The sequence below is a fragment of the Rhopalosiphum padi genome, chromosome 3 (genome assembly GCF_020882245.1).
Source record: "Rhopalosiphum padi isolate XX-2018 chromosome 3, ASM2088224v1, whole genome shotgun sequence".
Lineage (NCBI taxonomy): Eukaryota > Metazoa > Arthropoda > Insecta > Hemiptera > Aphididae > Rhopalosiphum > Rhopalosiphum padi.
This window is the reverse complement of record NC_083599.1, coordinates 73191654-73215928: the sequence shown is the minus strand read 5'-3', so window position 1 is coordinate 73215928 and position 24275 is coordinate 73191654. Positions and strand designations below refer to the sequence as shown.

The following is a 24275-nucleotide window of genomic DNA, read 5'->3' as shown; positions in this document are numbered from 1 at the left end:
AAGTTGTAATTGATTGTGTGAGATTTTGTTGCGTAAACAATTTAGCTTTAAGAGTATCTAATAATGGTATTTGGAAGCCTGGCTGTGGAATATTTTTAAATTTAATTAGTCTTATTAGTAATTATGGTTCTTAAAATATCATGGTCCAACTATTTATTTCTCAAATATAATTCAAAATTAATTTATAAATTTACTGGGCTTAAAGGTAAGAAAATAAATCATTTTTAGAATAAAAAAAGCAAAATTTTGAAATCATATATTATAATTTATAATCTTACGTTTACTTATAACTAAGTTACTTTGTTATTTTTACAAAAATGTTTAAAAATGTAGGGGAACATGGGGCAAAGTGGGGTACCGGGGCAAAGTGGGGACATCGTAATATCTAGGTATTAATGTATAACATTGATAATATTATTAGATTTATGGCTTCCTTGGTCGTCTCAGATTGTGTGATAAGAGTTTTGAATCAAACTATCGATTATTTTGCGATTAATCGATGAAAAACTGTACATATGCCTGTAATCATTTACTTGATAATAAAATTTGATAATTTGTTATTGATCTATTAAATTATGTTGTGATCCGTTTTTAATAATTTTTTTTTTATTAAAACGTGCGTGTTATTGATTTAATGTTTTAATTTAATTATTTCAATTTAAATATTTGAATACAATCAAATCAAAGGCTCTAGGTAAGTTAATCAATTGGGGCAATGTGGTTTACACCTGTCTGGGGCAAAGTGGGGACGTCCCCACTTTGCCCCATATTTCAAATTTTATTAAATTTAAATTCTATGAATTCAGAATGGTTAGGCATTATAAAAGAAAAACCAACCAACATTCATGGTCTGAAGACTCTATGAAGTCTGCAATATTAGCATATAATAATAAAGAGATGGGATTCAGAAAAGCTGCATTATCTTTTGGTGTTCCTCAAACTACTCTAGAAAGAAGAGTAAAACAATTTGCAGCAACTGATAATTTAGCTGAAGCTAGCACAAAAGGTAACCTATTTTTATTTATAATAACATAGTAAACACAATAAAGTAATTTAAAATGTTGGTTCCATATGTTTAAGGTAATAAAATAATAATTTATATTAAATTTATTTCAATTTTTCTTTTGAAACTTTATCAAACATTTAGAATAAATCTATATTTAAAATTGAAATATGGAATAATTAAGTATAATAAGTATAATAAGAATAAATAAGTTAAATTAATGAAGTTGAATTTATAATTTTATAGCTCTTGGAAGGTTCAAAACGGTGTTTACTCAGGAGCAGGAGGTACAATTAGTAGAGTATATAAAGACTATGGAAGCACGTTTATTTGGTTTGACTTCAGTAGAGTTGAGAAGTTTAGCATACCAATTAGCAGTAAAAAATAATATAAGCCATACATTTTGTAAAGATGATTTAGCAGGAGTAGACTGGTTGTATGGCTTTATGAAGCGACATTCAGATTTATCATTACGTCAACCTGAAGCTACGTCAGCTGCTAGAGCATCAGGCTTCAATCAGGTTGCAGTTGGTAAGTTTTTTGCTTTGTTAACTGAAGTGGTGGATAAAAATAAACTAACAGCTTCACAAATATTCAACGTTGATGAGACTGGGATAACTTGTGTTCCAAAATCTCATAGTAAAGTTATTGCATGCCGTGGCCGTCGACAAGTAGGAACGATAACGTCTGCTGAAAGGGGCCAGACGATAACAGCTGAAATATGCATGGGTGCTGATGGGTCATATATGCCTCCAATGCTTATTTTTCCTCGTGTAAGAAACAAACCAGAACTTATAGATGGTGGACCACCTGGAGCATGGGCTGAAGTTCATCCAAGTGGATGGATACAAACTGATTTATTTCTTAAATGGTTTGATAAATTTGTAATTTTTTCTAGAGCATCTAAGACCCATAAGGTTTTACTTTTATTAGATGGCCATGCTACCCATACTAAATCATTAGAACTTATAGATAAAGCCAGAGATGCTGGTGTTATATTGCTTTGCTTTCCACCTCACTGCACGCATAGACTTCAACCATTAGATGTAGCTTTTATGAAACCACTTAGCTTATATTACAGTGATGAAGTTAAGAAATGGCTTAGGGAGCACGCTAAAGACCACAGAGTAGTCACACAGTTTCAGATCGCATCGCTTTTTGGTAAAGCATATTTAAAAGCATCAACTATGACAACAGCTATCAGTGGCTTTAGAGCAACTGGCATTTGGCCAGTAGATGCCAACATATTTAAAGAACATGACTTCCTTGCTAGTGCTGCTACTGACATTGATTTAAACGTTTCAGTAACAGATCAACAAAATATTTCAAACGATGAGCTCCCAATTCAACCAGAAGTGTTAACTCCAATCATACAAACAAATAATAGTCTACCCATCATTCATATTGCAATTTCAAATCCTATTGGACAACAAAATAATGACTCAACTCTTTCTCTAACACAGCATAGTTCACCAGGATGTTCTCATTGGTCAGCAGGTGCTGAAAAATCAGTTAAAAAATCATTTTTTGCTTTATCTCCTGAAGAAATTCAACCTATTCCTAAAAGTAATAAAACCGCTGCACGAATATCTAGGAGAAGAGGGAAAACAGCAATTCTCACAGAATCTCCTTACAAAAATGATCTATTAGCTGCTAACATATTAAGTGCAACACCCAGACAAGTAAAACGTTCTTTATCGTTCGGCAAAAAAAAAAATTCTAGAACAAGGAAAAACCTTAGTAAAAAAACTAAAACCAACGAAGATGATGACAAGTGTTTGTATTGTGATGAGCCTTACTCGACTTCAGTTGATGGGTGGATTCAGTGTGGACAGTGTAAAAAATGGGCTCATTGTCTTTGTGCTGGAATCGAAGAAGATTTTGAAACAATGTTCAATTGTGAATTTTGTTCCTAAAATTGTTTTTTAGTTTTATTGTATTTAAAAAGTTACAATTTATATGTTTATTTCCTTTAAGTGAAGTTAAGTTAAGTATACATTTAAGTATGTTTATGTTTTTTTTTATAAATAATTTGTTTTGTTGGAAAATTAATTTAAATAAATAAAATTTAAATGATTTTTTTTTGGTGTCCCCACTTTGCCCCACGTGTGGGGCAAAGTGGGGCAAACTGTAAATTTTTTACATCCTTTTATACTTAATAAAAAAAATAATTTTTTACTTTCATTATAAATGCCTAATTAATAACTATGACTTATAGATTGAGTAAAAAAAATTTGAAAGAGAAAAATTGATTATTAAGTAAATTACAGGCTTACAGACATTAGCGTCCCCAGTTTGCCCCATGTTCCCCTATAATAGTTATCAATACGATAATACAAAAAAAAAGCGGAGGGGAGGGCGAAAATTTTTAATTTTGCTCCGGCTCTATATATTCTATACTGTAATAATAATTAAAAAGTGTATAACGTCCAAAGAATTAATCGCGTAGTCAAGGTTAGTTAAGCCAATAGTGGCGTATGCGGATGAACAAATTATAATAATTTAAGAAGAAAAAACAATAAATTTATTGAAACGGTGAATATTAAAGACTTTAAATATTCCTAATATGATAATACTGTAGGTTGCAAAATACGAATTAACACTCCACTACCAATTGTTTCTGTAACAGATGGTCGTATTGTTACCATTTGTGGTCATATGAACAAATTATACACTATAGTAATACAACACAAATATTAAGATGGATTATAATTTATAATACATAAAAAATAACAATGACAAATAAATTTATTTTATTCGACACATTATTAATAAACGTAAATGTTATATTGAAATGAGCTCTATGTAATGAATTTTGTGCTTTTTTAAAATTTATTTTTTTTATTAAATAAACTACCTAGTATTTTATTTTATTTTCAGCCATTGAAAAACGTTGGAATGATGCACTTGATATAGAAACTGATACGTATATAATTAAATTTCATAACAAATTAGTAAACCAATATAATGATGTAGGTATTTTAATTTATATTATTAATATGTCTATCAGTTATAAAAAAATAAAAATGTATCTGTGGCAGTCCCAAATACAATATATCATGGAAACTTTCCTGAGTCTAAAATGCCATCAGATAACAAATAATAGTCATACGGTATAAATAAAAGAAAACGATAGATTAGTAGACTACATTTTAATATTTCTTAACTTATTATGAAAAATTTATGAATAGGAGAGGAAATATCTGAAAACTAATTTAAATTATATCCTGCAAAACAAGTAAACAGATACTTCAATAGATTTTTTCCCAAAGACCAATATCTGGAAGACTCGGTTTTGCAGCACGTACGAGTATATATGTATTTTGTAGCATTAGATCGTTCTGGGTGATTAGCTTGAGTGCCACTCAAGTTTTTTTTTTGCCACAATTTTTATTCAAATAATAATTTGCCTAATCCAAGGTAATAATTGGATAAAATAGACATGTAATGACAGGTGGTATCTTGCGCTTTGGTAGTTGAGATTCTAAAGTATGAGTTTAATTTCCAATGATCAACTCCTATTTCGCCGCTCCATTTCGTCAAATTTACTTTTCGAGTAACTTTATATAATTTGTAAGTTGCAAATTACAAGCTAATTAATTATATTAAAGTAATATTTATATATGTACAGTTCCATACGCTATTATTTATTAAGTACTTTTTATAGTCATAAATAAAAAGTATTTTGAACTAGTTAAAATGATTTGTTGTGTTTAATTAAATATCTAACTAGGCACTATCGATGTACAAATAACCAATACATTTCATCTGTGGAGGGTCGCTTGTCACTCTTTCCTTAAGACAGCAAATTCGTTATTTGAGCTTAGTGTAGGTATTAATTGTAATTTTTTTTTTCAACTTGTTTTCCACATTAGAGAAGTTTCGTGTTATCCTCAATTTTCAGAAGTCAGATAGTATAGTATTACAATTTAAGATTGTATCAAATGATAAATATTTCATTGTGTCTATTTATCACTTTATAAATCATAAAATTCATAATTATGTTTTAATAAAAAAATAATTTGAGATTTATGCGGCAAAATGGGATAAATTTGGCGGTGAAATAACACAGCGGTGAAATGAAACGGTGGCGAAACGGGACACGACCATAATTCAGAACGAAATACTATGTTGACCACAATATGCTATCTAATAACATATCTAATAAAATTCAGCAGGTATGCTATGCATGCATCGTTGCCTAAGAATAAAAACATAAAGTTTACATTCAAACATTATAATATAATCTTTGATAATACGATGCGTGATAAAAAAAATACCAGGATTTTTATTTATTTAAAAATCTCAAAATATTCACTACCCAATATTATATCCACATCTCATCGCTACTACAACTTTATAAAGCAATGTTGGAAGTCTTATATTATAAGATATATGAGTTGTTTCACCGTTTATTGTTTCAAAAATTGTAAAAGCTTGCGTGGTTATTATATATTATAATACATGATAAATGATAATATACTAAACATTTTTTCTAACTTTATAGTAATAAGTTATGTTATATGAATTGTATAATCTTACTAATATTAAAATTATTGTAAAAAATAATTTTAGATTAAAAAACTATCATCAAATGAAGAGTATATGGTGTTTCTTCAATCGTACTATAAAGCATCGAGTACCTATTATTTTTATAAGAATTATGATTTTGCATATAATGTAATCAGTGATGGTAAATATTATAATACACGTACATTTAATAATATTATTAATTTGATAATAAAAAATAGAAAACACAATATTTTTTTTTAACTTGTTCAAGTTATTATTGTTGCAAATTGATCAAACTAATCTAAATTATTTTTAAGTGAGAAAAATGTTCTATGATATTTTTTATAGATTGATATTGTAGATCTTTTAAGACAAAATTGGTGAAAATGTATAGTTTCTGTAGATAATCAATTTAATGAATATATTAATTTACAATCTCAAATTCTGAGTGTGGGTAGGTTATGTTATAACTTATAAGAAATATTAGGGTATTAGGGGATACACATGTTGATTTTAGAATGAAGTATGTGTATGTTTGTGTTTAATTTTCAGGAGAATTGTTAGTCCCTTGTCCCTTGTAGGATACTTTCAATTAAAAAAAATCAATATTTTGAACCATATGATAAGTATGATTAAATTACAATACTATTAGTCTATAACATATCACAATAATCATATACAAAGACAATTGTTATAATATGGTACAAACAATATTTTCTATAGATAATATAATTTCAAAATATAATGACTCATTTTAAGCTACTTATAGACGTTTGAAATTTACCATTTTTTTCTTGATAAATACTGATAAAAATATTATTAGAATTGGTAAAAATACATTAAAATGTCATACAAGATCTCACATAAGTAGTTTTTACTGGTATATAAAAACTAACTCAGTGTGTCAGTTACTTGGATTTTCGTATTTTAAGTTTATAATTTATGTTACCTTAACATTCTACTACCTTTTATTAATATTTATTTATTTTAATTTATTGAACGACCTATTGATTTCTATATAGTTCAGATTAGTAAAATTATTAATTCATATTAGAATTTGATTTACTATTTTTACTTTATTTTTATTTTACTTTTTTTTAAGTACAAATGTAATGTTATTAAACATGTGATTTGTGTTTCAGGTTTGAAATTTTTCGAATTAGTAAAAGAACAATTGTATACTCCTACTAATGATGAATTACAAAAAAAACATGCAAGAGTATGGTATATATTATTATTAACATTGAAAATAGATATAATGAATTGTATGAATACTCCAGATGAGAAAATAAAAGGGGAAGCAATAACCGAATTATTAACAGAAGAAAAACAATTTAATAGTTTAGATTACGGATCATTCCCCAGTTCAGCAGTATTATTATTTCGAAGATATTTCTTAGACAATGTAAGTATATTCAAGTTATAAAATATTGTTATGAACGCCATGATTATCATTATTATTACTATACTATTATTAATTATGATACGAGTACATATATGAAGTACATTATAATCAATGTTAAATATTTTTAACGGGGCTTGATCATCAAACACCGCCCAATTTGGTTAAGTCAGTTGTATTACATTAAGCCGATTATGCAGTAGTAAGACGTACTAGTTTAATATTAAGTAAAATATAGTTTAATCATCTATTGTATTAACTGTATCAATAAATAATTTTTAAATAATTTGTCTTATTATATCATTTTTATCATACTTAGAGCATTGATGATAAAACGAATAATAAATTACAAACATGGTTAACCAATAATAAATTATGGGAGTCCCTAGACGACGATATTTTGTATAGAAAACATATTTCTATGTACAAATTCTTAGTATTTTTTTCTAATAGTCATGAATATAATGATAAACTAAATAATATATTTAAAGCAATCGAAAGACCGGTCTTATCCACCGAAGTAAGTATCTACAATACTATAATTATTAATTTTTGTCTTCGATAAACCAGTTAGGAATAAGCCTAAATAGTATAACAAATATCGTAAATTGACAATAATAATACAAACATTTTGTGAGAATTTCAAGTATCTCATTCCTTCTACCAAAAACAAAATAAATTTTGTCAAAAACTGGATGTTAGTAGATTTAATATTCTCGTTTTCTATATTTTTATTCTACATCGGCTATATTATATCTATCAAACTAGCTCGAATTTTCTATATAAAACTACTTTCGATATTTAACCTCTAAGAATTTTTGATATTCATAAAGCTATCATTTATTTTTATTTAAATAAAATATTATAATACCTATAATATTTTTTTCAATTCTTTATAGTATTTTTAATAAACTTGTATCTATTTTCACTTTTTATGGAAATGTGTAAAACTTTAAATGTTCATAAATAGCTCAACAAGATTAAAATGTACCTAATAATATAGTTAATTTTACTTTATCTTTAATAATTATTGAAGTATTTGATGAAATTTGAAGAAATTTGCTAGTATAAGTATTTTTCCATAGGTAGGTATCTATTTTTGACAAGTGCCTACTCAATTTTAAAAATAAATTAAAAACACAAAACAACAATTTTAAAAATTATAAGAAAATATTTTTCTCTACAATAAAAAATAAAAATAATAATACGTATACACCCACACGTAATTGTAAAACAATATTATATTTGTTACTTAGTTTATTCAGAATTTAAAAAATGTTAATAATTCAGTAGTTTTATTTCAGAATTAAATTTTTTTTAAGAAACATAATAAATATTATTAATTTTTAGGATAGATTATTAAACTATCAAGCAACTAAATTGGCATTAGAAACTATTGGTTCGTGCATTGATCCAGACGATTATTCATCTTGTTTGAATATTTGTAGCGAATTTAGAAAATATCGAATTAGTAATACAGGTATAACGAGTAATACAAGTCATGAATGATATTGTAATTATATAATTATAATATGTAAAAAAAAAAAGTCTTACTTTTAAATAAAAAAAATGGGTGTCCGGGAAATTATTTTTATTATTGCATCCAGCAATTTGATCTCCATTAAATTTTAAATTTTAATAAAATAATATTTTATTGAATGTGTCACATATAAATTACTACATTACCTAATACTTCAGTATCAGTCACACATTAAAAAAAATTTCAATCATCGATTTTTTTTTGGAAATGGTTATTATTTTACTTATCATATTACATAAAAAATAATAAAAAAAAAAATAATTTTAGTCTTTGTACTTAAAAAATGGTGGTTAATACGTCAAACCACTATGGCAGTCGACACACGCATAAATTAATTATTATTTAGTATGAAATGCTTTAAAACAATTTTTATATGGTGTCATACACAAACCAACTCCACATGATGAACATTCCCATCTTGTTCTTCGAGGATTTTCTTTTGTACTACAATGATGACATCTTCTGGAAGTACATGTAGATGGTATATGCCCGGTATTTGAATATCTTTTTTCAATTGGTATTTTTGATTTGAACATATTAATAGGTTTGGGTGGTGTTTTTTACCCTTTTTTTGTTCAGTTGGCAGTCCAATTAACCCAGCTATAACTGCAAGTCTGTACTCTTTTAATACCATTTTGCTCCTTCATTTTTTTGGTTGAATAATATACATGAATTACAAACAGCTACATCAACAAAATGGAAAAAGATTCTGTGCCACCACTCTTACGACTCTTTCTGCTGATTTGGTAACAAGACTTTAGCATATCACACTATAATATCATATCAACAATCGTAAAATTAATTTACTTCAATAGCAGTATAATCATCTTCTTCAAAATCTGACTCGTCACCAATAATTGAATCATCATCACTTGGGATACTTTCAAATAATTGAAAAATCAAATCTTCTGTCAAATCTTTTTCACTAATTTTTTCGTCAGTCATTGTGGTATTTTGTGGATTGACTTCCAAATTGAATAGTGAATAATAGTTTCATTGTACTTACCTTTCAAATAAACCGACTTCATTAACAATACTGTGAATTGTTTTCGAGTAATTAAATAAATAGTCATGAAAAAATATGATAATAAAATCACAATAAAATATCGTAATTATTTGATAACAATAATACGATTAATTATTGAAAAAATTGATTATTACAAAAACAATTACATCAAACTTTTACAGTGCTACCAATAGACTTATTTGGTGGTGGTTTTGATACTATACCACTACGACAGAATGAGGAAAAAATTTGTAAAATAGTGGTTGCATTATGATACCATTATGACTGAAAGGGTTAAAGGTTTATTTGAAGTGACCACGTGGCTTTTCAAAATGTAATAAATTATTCAATATTAAATTATATAGATATATTATAATTATTAATTTCTACTTGTATATGTCACATCACAATATTAATAATTTCTTAAGTTTTATTGAGAGTTCAATCAGAAATTTTTAATAAAATTAGAAGCGTAAACACATTAAAATTCAAGTAACAAATTTTAACTCAAAAAAAATTATATTCTTAATAAAATTTAAAAAACAAAAAAGGAGAAAACAGATTTGAGTTTTTAAACTCTGTATCATAAATATCAAAAAAATTAATAAAGTAGAACCTCGATTATCCGAACTTATTGGAACCACCCTAGTTCAGATATTGGAAAAAAAAAATTTTAAACAGTTAAATATTTTATATTATGTACATACATAATTATTATTATTATTAATAATAATATTTTATTAGAATTACATACATTACATTATTAGAAATACATTTCTGTACATAGGAACATATTTTAATGTTTATTATATTTTTTTTTAAATTTATCTGGTGATGACCCCGAAACCCACTAAAAATGTTCACCGGTTTCAAACCCAAAACATGTAACCCGAAATATCTTAACCCGTTTTGACTCCCTGCGTTTGGATACGCTAATACCTAATATTGCAGTTCGGATAATAAAGGGGTTCGAATAACGGAGGTTCCACTGTAGTTAATAAAATCGGGATTGGTAAATTGGGTCCCAAATGACCTTATCTCGGTAAATTGGGTCCCGGAAAATAAAAGGTTGTAGGTAAGTTGAGTCCCAGATAAAAAAAGGTTGTAGGTAAGTTGAGTCCCGGATAAAAAAAATATAAATTATTAAAATATATGTGGTTTTTATAATATTATGTTCTAAATAAATAATAGTGTAAATGATTAATTTAAAAATGTTAATAAGCTAAATAATAAAAGTATGTAAAATTTTACAATATATGGTATAAATAATTAAAAAATTGTGTCTCGGGAAAAAATGTTAATACACTAAATATTATAGTACGTCAAATTTTACAATATATGATATAAAATACATATTATGCTTTAGGTAAAAACTTAAATGATAAACATTTAACAAATTCTAATCGAGTTATTATATTATTAGTATATTTCATCATTTGTTCTCTTAAGTATTTTTCTTTACCGAGCGTGATTTTCTTTTTTTGTATTGTACTTCGTAGTTTAATATGTGTCTCAGACTGTATTTGTAATAGTTCGTCCACAAAATTGAAAATATTAGGATGGGGACTATAAAATCTTCGGTTTAGTACAGCATGATAGGATTCACAACTATTTGTTGTACGCACAGTGGTGGCTGCAAATTCAGACCAAATATATGGGGGAAATGTAGCATCAGGTGAAATGTAGTTATCTAGTACATAATCGCAAAATGTTTTTATTTGTTTGTCATTTGGTTGTATTGCCATTAAATCTTGTGCAAAACATTCGCCAACTTCTTCAGGTCTTAAAAATGGCAAACCAAAAAAACATTTAAAAAAATCGCTTTTTTCTGTGTTTAAAGAGTTGTATGTGTTTACTAAACCAAGAGTTTGAATTTTTTTCCACCAATTTTGTCCTAAATGAAAACGACATCCTTTTATATTGATTTTAGGCCAAACAAGCTTTGCAGCCGTATGTATAGCAATCTCAAAGTCTATAAATACTACATCAGGAGAAAATATTAATTGATATTGTGCACAACTATTTACAGTATGTTCAAATAAACGTACGTATGTTTCTGTTTCTTTATTAGGTAATAAAAAAAATACTAGTGGAATATATGATTCGCCAACAAGGCCGTGAATGGTAAAAAATTGGTAAAAATATTTTGGACAACTTCTAAAAGTGCCATCGACAAGTATTGTACTAATTTCGCATAACACTTCTAAATTACTTTTTGTTGAAAACCCAATTATACCATTATTGAAATCATTAACTAATAAAAATGATTCATTTTTATTAGTAACTAATGTCATTTCATTCATAGCAGTATGCGTTTCTGTTATGTTTTTTGGTATGTTGGGATGAACAGATAAACGTGCATTTCTTATATTTCTTTTTATTAAAGAAGTATCATTTAAAGATAAACTATTTATATCACAGTTTTTTAACTCTCTGCAAATAAGTTTCGATGGCAACACCGATATCTCTTCTACCGCTTTTCTCTTGAGATTATTATTTAATTTTTGCCGGTTGATGTCTTGTTCGCTAGGTTTATTGTGATTGTGATCATTAAAAATCTCAGTATCAACACCATTATAAGTTTTAAAAAAACACTTACATGTACTTTTACAGCAGGTCCATCTCTGTACTTCATTTTTCAACATTTTGTGAAACCTAAACTTATGACCATATTTTATAATAACAGTTTTGTTTTTTTCGCTAGCCATTATTTCCATTTTTAAAATGTATAAAAAAAACAATAACTGTAAAATTGTGTAACTGTATAGCTGTAAGACACGATATAGTCACAAGTTGACGTTCAGCAGGCTACTAAATATATAATGAAATATCCCAGATATCGTACGTATATCTGTATGTAATCATCATAAAAATCGATGATAACTACTAACTAATACAAAAAAAGATAGACGAATAATACTAACACTTGTATACGCTCGTATTTCGTATACTCGTATATATATCTTAATTAGATTTAATCAAAGATACGACATTTCGGTATCTCATTTTTGGATAAAAGTGGCTACGGCCAGTGTAATAAAATCCGCGATAAGAATACCTGTCTATACACACATAAACATCAAAGTAGAATTAATTGATGTCCAGGCGGTGTACCCCTGTATGAAATATGACGTAGTATTGTAACAGAATTATTCAAAAGTATATTATATAAATATGAAATATTAAAGTTTTAAGTTTTTAATATTTTAGACATCATTGGCGCAATGATTTATAGCCGGGACCCAACTTACCTATTACCTTTTCATACCCGGGACTCAACTTACCGCTTTCAAAACGGACCCAAATTATCGCGGACCCAATTCACCTAGCTCCAATAAAATATGTTATATACTCGTTTATTTTTGTGTTATTACTTATTATACATCTATGGCCTAATCTCTCGATAAACTTTAGTTTTTAAGAATATAGATTTAATTTGTGGCCCAATCTCCGGGTAGTAAAAGGTAAATAAATATCTAATAAAAAACAGGTAGGCAGATAAAATATGGCCCAATTACCGGACGCCCAAAAATGTAATACCTGCCTATGCTTTTTTAAGTTTAATTTGTTAGTATTAATTTATTAACACTGTATCTTGTGTAAGGGCAATGTAATAAATCAATAATTAAATATTTTTTATTATTGAATGCTATTTGACTTTAATACTATTTTCATGTATAGCACAGTATTACATTTTATTAATACAGTATTGTACTACTTATATCACAAATTAAAATAAAAAACTAATACCTAGTAATTCCACTGTATTATTCTTACTTAATTACTCAATTAAATTTATTTATAATTGACCTATGTATTTTTTAGGCTTAGAGTCAATTTTACCAAAATTACTTATTCTGTATAACTTACAAAATATACAAAATGAAACATTAATTGAAGACCTTTATGACGTAAGGCTTATAAAAATTCTAGTATTATTAATGGCACAAGTTCCATGATATATTGCAAATTTTTTACATTGTTTCAGGAACTAATGATAGAAAATTATATAATTGAACAGGACATATTACATTTAATTGTGACCGCGACCTTAGATATCGACATAAGCTCAGAAAAATACCAAACAAATATTAAAAATGTCAAACTTGGTATATAACTGCAACATTATACTATAATAATATATAATAATATATACTTAATCATTTAAATTATTGCTATCAGTTAAAATTACTCGTATTAGCATTGAATAATTAATTAATAGTTATATGATAGCTGTAATTAGATTTAATATAATTTTTTTCAAAACCAATTTTTCTTTGTTTGTTCAACAACTAAACTAACATACTTGATAAAAAAAAAAAATTATTTTGAACGTTATAATACTAATAATAAATTTACATTACGGTCTTGATAATATATTATATTTTCAAATTAGGTCGTTTCTACATCAATCATTTTTAAACTATACATTTTATTGTTAATTTACCATTCTTGGTTCAAATTATGAATTTGTATTAATTTACTAATACAAAAATTCAAATCGAGGTCTGGAAAATGAATATATTATTTATTTATTTAATTATAACAGTAACAAATATATTTCATAAACGTTCTTATGTATGCCTACAAATTGATTTGCCCAAAATGCCATAGTTGTATTGGATCAAAAATCTAACTTAAGACAGTAAAATATATACAATTCTAATTAATATATTTACAGTACAATAATTGTATATATTATAATTTATTAACATAAAAAAATAATCTGACTAATAGCCAAACCACTAAGTTTTGGATAAATGATTGTATTCACAAAATATAATCTAGGCAATCACTAAAAAGGTAAATTAAAAAATAGAAAATGATGGTAATATTTTTATTACAAAATTTGGAAATACTATTTCAATTGTCAAGAGATTTTTTTGCTTAGTACAATGTTCTCTGCCCAAAGTTTTCAATTGACACATATATTTTATTTAACTGTTTTCTGATAATTGCTTTGGTTCCAACCTGGTTCCATCAGATACTTGTATATAAGTATGTGATGGAACCTGGTAACCTGTAAAGTCATATTCACTCCAAGTAAAAATATGCAACTATAAAAATAATATGTAATTTAAATTTAAAACATGGTTATACATTAATTTTATTGCTTTTCATTTATACATTTTAAAAAAAGATTCAACATATCTAAAAACATAGGTACAATACTTGATTGTTTTCTTAATCTTATACATAGGTATATTTAATTAATTAAATTAAAATTTTTAATTTAAAACACATGATTTTTATTTTTTAAGCAATCCGATTACTTAATGCTTACGTCAATAGTCATGATACAAATGAGGATAATCAAGACCAATTTAAAACGAAAGGGACAGTTAAGATAATAAAAGAAAATTATGAGGTTGAAACTGAAGAAAATGAGTCCATAGAAATCAATTTGGATGAACTATCAAAAATAAAATATACGGAAGAACAAAGAATCAATAATCTTTTTATTGCTTATAAGTGGTTGATGGAACTGAATGAAGCACTTAATAATTATTCACCACATAAAAAATATAAAACAGAGATATTGAATGCTTTAAATTATGCAAATAAATTGCTAAAGGATGAAAAGAGATTGCTTGGTACTGAATATTTTGTGAAAGATGAACATTTTATCTATCTACAAGCTAAACGAAAGAACAAAGTAATAATAGTATTAAAATGTTTAATTTATTTTTAATTATAACTAAAATTTGAGATGTTTTTTTTTAAATCGAAACACGCTGTAATAACATGTGACTTTGTAGTGTGTAACTTTGAAACCAAATTCAGTGATTCTACAGGTTTAGTTGCGTTTAAATTGATTTTTCCCGATGAAAACTGACATCTTAACTTAAGTGTTAGCACGTCATTCGACTTTAAATTTTCTCCTACAATACAATATCAAACTTTCGACGTTAGGAGAAATGACAATCCACCGTAGGCTGATTACCCAGCCAGGTATAGATTTGCAACGGTCAAGAACTGATAGCTAGATGACACTCAATTAGCATTTTCGATATACATTTATCATTTTTCAATTCAAAAGAACCTCCGGGCAAGCGTCGAAACAAACGTGTACACTGGATAACTGATAAATGATAACCCACAAACAGCACAAACATGGTTATTGACTTTATTACATGTTTATTGACCGATTTCTAGACACCCGATTACCATTCCCTACCGAATTCTCGGTGAAACGATTTTCACCACCTCGAAGGCGGCTGCACGGCTGCTATACACCGGAATCGAGTTACACGGGCAACTAGTGTATCAATAAATGTATTTAAAATATCTTTATTATGTGATTTATTAACAATTATAATAGTATAATGTATTTAAATATAAATGAACTAATAATTATAAATATAAAAATAAAATTATTTTTACAACACAATAAAGAAGTGTTCAAATTGCATTATAAAATGAGTCATTTTTTTTAAAAAGTATAGTAAAATTCATCAATTTAAAAATTCAAAAAATTAATATTCACTATAAACGTTAATCTTTTACAAAGAGTCAATTCATTTATCTCTACTGTAGATTTACTTTTTAATTATTATTATTTGTTTTAATTCTACTAATAACAACTTGTGTACAATATGTACTTGAAATTAAGAAAAAAAATTTCAATATTAATAGAAAAAAAAAATATTAATGTCTTGGGTAAGATTTTAATTTTCCATGGAAATTTATAAGTATTTTTTTAATCCATATTGAAATCCAGAAATATTACATTTAAGAGATTGTAGGTGGTTTACAATTTAATATTTATAATAATTACATACAACATTAAACATTTTAACGTGACTATAATACAATTAACCGACTTAATAATTACTACAACCAAAAACAACCTAACCTAGAAAATACTTTAAAAAAAAAAATCATTTTATCATTTAAATTTGTTTAAAATAAGTAATTACTACATTAAAGTCCCATTAAGATCAAATATCACTTTAAACTCTATAAAAACGATGTTAGCATAAAATAAACATTTTGAAATCACTTAATATTCTACTTTAAATAATAATATAGGTACCTAGTCATTACTTTTATAAGTTTTATTACAAAAATAAACATAATATTATATATTATATATTTTCCTCTTAAAAACCTCTAAGTCTAAGATAAAACATATTTGTGTTTATCAATTATAAACAAGTAATATAATTAATTAACAGCATTTTATTTTCAGATTCAATTACCCCTTGATAATTGGGTAGCCACTGCTAGGCCTGGTGTTTGGGTTCGGAGCTTGTCAAACACAAATAAATCAGAAATCAATTACCTAACAGAGGACATGGAACAAAAAATGTTAAACCAACTAATAAATCTTAACAATAATTCAGAATGTCCATACATAAATAGGATAGAAATACTTACGATAATATTTAGATATGCTCGGAAGCTCAAACTTGATTCTGTTGAGATGTATATAAAGGCTGCTATAGATGAAATAGTCGTTACTCCTGAGGTGAATCTATTATAAAACAAATACATTTATTACATATCTACCTAAATAGCTACTATCTCATGGATTTTAAATAAATCCCAACGGTATATAACAAAATAAAAACGATTTTATATTTATATATATTTTTTTATTCAATGCGTACATGCATGTACCTACATGATTCATTTATCAAACAACACTCATAATTTCAATAACATTTTTAAAAAAAATCTTATATTTTTATTGTTTTGGGTACCTACGTTATGCATTTTCTATTTCTCTTATTACATACATTTTAAATTAATTATTAAATTTCATAAACGAGACTTTAACATTGACCTTATTGATATTAGGTCTAACAGCTCACATTTTTAATTCATCTACCTTAAATAACGTTTTTAAACACTCAACTTGTTCTTTATTCTTTCTACATGACATTTTTTTGCTACTGTATACTATAATACTAATATATTATATTAAGTATAATATATTATTATAATATAAGTTTATAAGAACATAAAATTTAAAATGATATGTTATACAGTAGATTTGCAATATACACTTATAATTGATGTAATGATTTCGTATATTGGACTAAACTTAAAATCATTATTGTGATTCTCACTTTTTTTTTTTTTAAATATTACTATTTTATTATATTGATTAATTTTAGGACCGATTGAGAAATTTCGAAGCACATGAATTATTTACTATGTATTTGATGGAGCGTAATGAAACAGGTATTAAAATGGTAAATCTTACATTGTAATTAAAAAAATGATTTATAAATATTAAATACTACACATCGTAAAATTATATTTTTCCAAAAACCTACCACTTTATTTGTGAATCTTATATTTTATTAATTCTTGATGGGTCATAATTTATAATACCTAATGTAAAGTATTGAATGTGATAACTGATAATACTACAAATAATATTTTCAAATAATTATCATTATAATTATAATTATTAATGTGAGGATATGTACATAATTAATAAATAGTTATGACAGACAACAATTTGAATACATCATATTAAAAAAAAGATAGAATTAATCATTATTCATTGACTCATTATCCGACAAAAATTGTTAAGTGAAGATAATAAATTAGTTTATATAACTAAAGATAATTTACCTATATTTTATTTATATTACGTTGGTACCTACTTGAATACGATGTACGGTAGATAGACTGAATTAAATGGTTGAAAAAATTAAAAAGGTTCGTGATAAAAACTTTTGAAAATATTTGTTCAACTTAACGTATTAGTGTATTACTTATTGAAATATAAATTACTAATAGCAATTATTTAAATATAATAAAATATCACTTAAAAATTTAGGTAGAAAACTACATCTGATCAAAAATGTTTTTCGCTTATAATGATTTATCATTGAATTCAAATAACACAATTCTCGATAAGTACAGTCATCTGCTCATAATGAAATATATTCGACACTTACTGACTACTGTACCTAAAAATCAGTGTGACTTCCTTAGTTTTTTTTTTACATTACAGATCCCCTTAGTACCTAGTTATAAGTTTTCGTGGTTCTCATTTTTTAGTGCCAATATTCGTTGAAATAAAACAATCATTGTTTTTGGAAATTTTATAATTGATCACACATTATACTTATAGAAAATATTAATAGACGATTCCTTATAATCTAAAGGATTTTAAATTTTAATATGTATTTTAAATTATGTTACAGAATAAAATTGGTTCTCAAGATTTCAACGAGGATGGCGATGGTTTAATATAGGAATATTAATAATGCATTATAATCTATTATTATAATTAATTTACACTATATATTATTATCATTTTATTTCAAAAATTAATTTAAAGTAATGTAACATTCAGGGATTCAGGGATCTCTCAATCGTATATGGTATTATAATTATAAGAAAAATATTATCAATGGTTAATTTACTTCATTAACTTAATTACCTATTAACACATTTATTAATATATTAAGATTATCAGATAACTATTATCAAATAATTTATTTTATTTTATTATTGTAATAAATTTACCTAGTTTCATACTACATTTGAAGCTAAAATATGTAATGCATTAAATATATAATATGGTTTAGTTATTCTCTTGTAAATGTTATTGTGAATTTGAATCGTTTGTAGAAATAATTTTATTAGAAACCACGAGTTGACGTGGCTACGGTGATCTGGGGTTAGTCGGTGTTGGGTCGCGGTGGACCGGTCGTTGATTAAGGGCGTATTCACACTCGCCGATATTATCGATGTCGGTAGAAATAATTTGTGTGGTTTTAAATGGACGGTTTTCACATTGACACTGAACGGGACGAGAGCGTATGACCTTGCACTACGCGCACCCCGGTCGCAAAAGACTTGGCGCGTCACATACACCGACTGACCTGTGTAAATTGTGTGTATATATGTAAATAGCACTAGACAGGAGGTGGAGCAAATCCTGTGATTGCTAGTATGTGGGTGGTATGTGTATGTGTCTATATATGAGTGTATGTAGGCTTAAATCTAGGGACAAGTAGGTAACTCTAAATAAAAATGGTAACTCGGATGGAAATTGTTATAATAAATATGGTATAATAAAATATAATAAATTACGGCCCTTTTGGCCCAACAAAAAAAAATGTAAAATAATATAATAAGTTGCCGATTCGGCACAACCACTAATATAAAAAATGATAATAATCGGCTATTAAAGCTGATTACAAAATGTATGTGGCCCTTCTGGCCCAATAGTAATTACAATATAACAATAATATAAATAATTGAAAAAAGAACTCACAAAATACCGCACGACTGGCCAGCTGCAATCTATCCTATATAATAATTGCACAACAAACACTAAAATAATAATAAACGAATTGGCGATTTGCGCCTATAAAATGCAATTATTAAAAAATGTGGTGATTGGCGCCAATAAAACAATAATATTAAAAGCTCTGTCTCTGGTCCCGGAAAATCTGTAAGATTTACAAATATGTCATCAGTCCCGCAAAATTTCTGTTATCAATGCGTATGTGCCGGAATTTGGGATGTTTTCTTTTCACCAGCACAATAATTCCGTAGTCCGTACAATAATTGAATAATTATCGTATATCTCATAGTAATTTTTTTAAATTTAAACAGCAGCCCACCCCCCCCCCCACCTACCCAACGAAATATCAAGAAAATTTAAAAATTATTTCAATTTTTAATAGTCTATGAAAATAACCGCTACAAAAATCTTAAATTGTACTTTACAAAAATTGATCAGCCCTTTCCGAAAAAAAATCCTGGCTACGCCACTGCAATATCCCTAGGCAGTGACTACGCGTGTGTTGGCACTCGTCGCTACGCTCTGCTCCGCAAATCGAAATATCCCTCGATTTGTTATATAAAACCACCACATGTAGGTCACAGGGTAAAAACTAAAATATGTCTTAATATTCATTAATATTAATACGAAAATGTAGGAAACCAAAGCATACAGCACAAATGCATCCGTAAATGCGTAAAATCGTATACTTTTGAAAGAAAGAACTTCCTAAATAATGATTTGCGAGAATTGTTGAATTAGATTTTTGTATTCAGTGCTTTACAACACACATTTAATGATATACAAGTTCCGGCGTATGCGCATGATAACAGAAATTGTCCGGGACGCGTATTACCCTATCACAATTCAATGCAGTGGGCGGAGCTAGTTTAATTTTACAAAACCTATGCGTACTCAGTGCCTCCGCACTGAATCGACATAGGGTTTGTAATGTGTGGAGAATTTTAAAATTATTTACAAATGTTTTGTATTATAATGTATTGTACCAAAATAATATATTCAGTTATGTCTTATCTAACCTTATAATAAATAAATAATAATAATATAAATAAATCAATAATTAATAGTCAATGTTTAATTTAAATTTGGAGTATAGGTAGATAACATATTTGCAAATCTCACGGAATTTCCGAGACCAGAGACAGAGACTATATTAAAAAATGTGGCGAATATCGTCAATAAAACAATATATATTTAACACAGATTCACGCGCACACTATATAAACGAAGAAAATGTGGCGGTTAGCGCACACACAAGAGTATCAATATAATGTAAGAAAAAACGGCACACAATATAATAACCTTTTAAGGCGTATAACTAAAAACGACCCTTTATCGTTGTTTACGCAACGATGAGATTTTTTGGGTGGCAGTGTTAAACTTGCATGAAATACTATACGTTTTTCCAACGCCTTATACAATTTGACGAACTTATGGTGAGATCGATTTCCGGTGGTAAAAATATGGGGCCACCAATTAAAAAATGTGCTGGTGTTAATGCTTCTAAGTCGGAAGGATCGCTACTTAGTGGCGTCATGGGTCTTGAATTTACACAGGCCTCTATCTCGCCTAAGTGTGCTGAGGTCTGATAAAGTAAGTCGTGTGTCCTTCATTATTCTAGTAAGATGACATTTGGTACTTTTTACAGCATTTTCCCATAGTCCCTCAAAATGAGGGGCTGATGGCGGATTAAATCGCCACTTGATTTCTTCTTCCATTCGGTCATCAATTTTCTCCATGTAACCAGTGAGTTCCTTTTGCGCTCCTATGAAATTTGTACCGTTATCACTATAAATTATTTTACATTTCTCGCACCGTGACATAAACCGACGCAAGCAAGCTATGAATGCAGCATTTGTAAGGTCTTATACCGCCTCTAAGTGAATTGATTTAGTCGAAAAACACACAAAGACAGAAATCCAAGCCTTAGTGCCACTTACTCGACGAATCCCATTTCTTATAACAATAGGACCAGCCAAGTCTACCCCAGTGATAGTAAAAGGCCGAGAGCACTGCACTCAATCCTTCGGTAAGAGGGCCATTAGCGGTAACAAAAACTTAGATCTTGCCCTTATACACTGAATACAACGTTAAGTTATTGAACGTGCCATTATTCGTCCCTTCAGTGGCCATACACTCTTCTTACCTCTGCTAATAGAGCTTGAGGTCCACAATGAAGTAATTCTCGATGCCGATCTTCAAATAACAAACGCGTTATTTAGTGACTAGTTGGAAGTACTATGGGATGTTTGAAGTAGAAATAATGCTTTAATTTTTGACTTCAGCTCCTCTTTGAAAAGAAAAATTCATCTAGTTGGTACTTTGGAGGGGGGGGTCAAAAGTAAAAATGTTCAGTTGTTTCATAAGCATTAGGAAAAACCCTAAAAAACTAACGGGAAAACGGGCACTAAATGATCCTAAATATTGTGTTGCTGTCTTTGACCTACAAAAGGTGTTGACTTCTTCGCAGAATGAAGTAAGTAGTTTTTACTACAAAAAAAAAAAATATACTATTTACATTTTATGGCATTGATAGTAAATAAGGTTATTGATAGGTAAACAAAAACTGAAGGTAATAGAGGATCTAATGAAATAGGAACATGCTTGTTACTTGCACTTGTAAAGGATAGAGGTGAAGAAGAATTCACTTTCTATTCGGATAACTATAGTGGACAAAATAGGAATAGATATATTTATTCTATGTGGGAATATGCTGCTTCAATATACAAAGTTAACATCATTCGTAGATTTTTTGAGAAAGGGCACACACAAAATGAAGGCGACGGTATGCATGCCACCATTGAATGTGCTAAAAAAGGCAAAATAATTAATGTCCCATCTCAATAGATGACTTTGGTAAGATGTGCCAAACTCAACAAAAATTTGTAGGTGGATTACGAATTGTTCAATGAAGATTTTTTGAACTTAAAGCTTTTAGTTGAAAATAAAGGGCTAAATTGGAAAACATCAACCACTAAGGAAATTATAAAATGGAAAAATATAAAAGAAATGATGGTATTATATAAAAGTCCTTTTATTTTAAAAATTAAATATGAATATTATGCAACAGATCTTGTTACTATTGACAGAATCTCATCAAGAAATAACGGAAGACACTAAAAACGAACTATCCCTATAAAAACGTATGAAAGAAAAATTGCAATTTAATGCTTTAAAAAAAGATATTGTATGATAAAGGACTCATCCCTTCAATGTACCTTTAATTACCTTTGTTAAAATAAATTGTACTATTCAAATTGAAGTATTGATATTATTCATAGATTGTTTTGGACCTTTAGTGTTGATTTTGTATTCAACCAAGTTTTATAAGTTTTAAATTTAATTTTTTTTAATCTGTATAAACTATAATAAAGACTTATAGAATTACTTACAGATTTATTTTTATTGATTTCCTATTGCAATTTAGAATATAATGCTTTACAAAAACTAGAGTTAGTTTATAATAATATGAATAAAATAATAAATTTGGAATAATTAAAATATTAGAAATCATAGAAAAGAGCCTTTATTGATGAACCTTGATTGTAATTTGTAATGCTAATATTAGAAATGAATTTGTCGTTTATCCAGCCTCGAAAAAAGATTTGATTATTTGTTTAATTTAAGTATTGTCAAGAACAAAGATTTTCTTATAGCTTCTAAGAGTCATCCGAAATTCAAGAAGAGTTGGGTTCTAGTTAGATATATTGATTTATGTTAGCAGTTATTCATAAATTAATGTAAACTAATATTATAATTACTAATAAATTCTAATTCTGATTTTACTGGACATGTTTCTTCTCTTGTTAACAGTGATGCTAATAATGATACTGAATTCTATAGTAGTGTTTGTTCACCAGATTACTCATTCCTATGATATGTACCTATATAATTTTTGTTTTGTGACACTTTTTCTCTCTTATTAATTTAAATTTTACTAGGTTTAAATGAAATATATGGTAGATATTAGTTTAATAATTAAGTTAAAAAATTTAATGCAATACGGAAATAAATATTTATCATTTTCAAAATGAACCTGTTTTTTTTTCTTTATGGTTCTAGAAAAAAAAACAATTTTTAAATTATTATAGCAGCAACACTAAAATCAAAACACATTTAAAACACCTTAAACAAATACAAAATGTTGTTAACATAATAACTTATAAGCTTGATACATTTTTTTTATCTACTCACTATTTGTATACTATAATGTTATAATTTTGAAACATGGTTTTTTAAAAATTATTTAATTTATAAATTCCAATCAAATTTTATCTAATGAATAGATAATTTTAATTGAGTTTAGTTTTACCTTTATCTAGATAAAAATTATTTATTTGAACTTAACAATGACTATAAAATTAATAAGTTAATAACAATATTAGGTATAATATTAAATATAGTTATAATATATTACTATAGTAATTAAATACTAATATCTAATCAAGGCTCGAAATTTGAAAAACAATGAAATATGTGCATATGTTTATATGGACTTAAAAAAGCTGGTACTAGTTTGTTATAGCCCCGCCA

At 27.2% G+C, this 24275-nt stretch overlaps 1 protein-coding gene across 1 annotated transcript; it reads left to right on the top strand.

Moving 5' to 3' along the window:
- Nucleotides 1-363: 363 nt before the first annotated feature.
- LOC132927579 (uncharacterized) lies at nt 364-3187 on the top strand. Its single transcript, XM_060992130.1, has 3 exons — nt 364-694; nt 807-1006; nt 1250-3187. Exons 2-3 carry the CDS (start codon nt 808-810, stop codon nt 2917-2919), a joined length of 1869 nt encoding a protein of 622 aa, XP_060848113.1. The 5' UTR covers nt 364-694; nt 807; the 3' UTR covers nt 2920-3187.
- The last annotated feature ends 21088 nt before the right edge of the window (nt 3188-24275 follow it).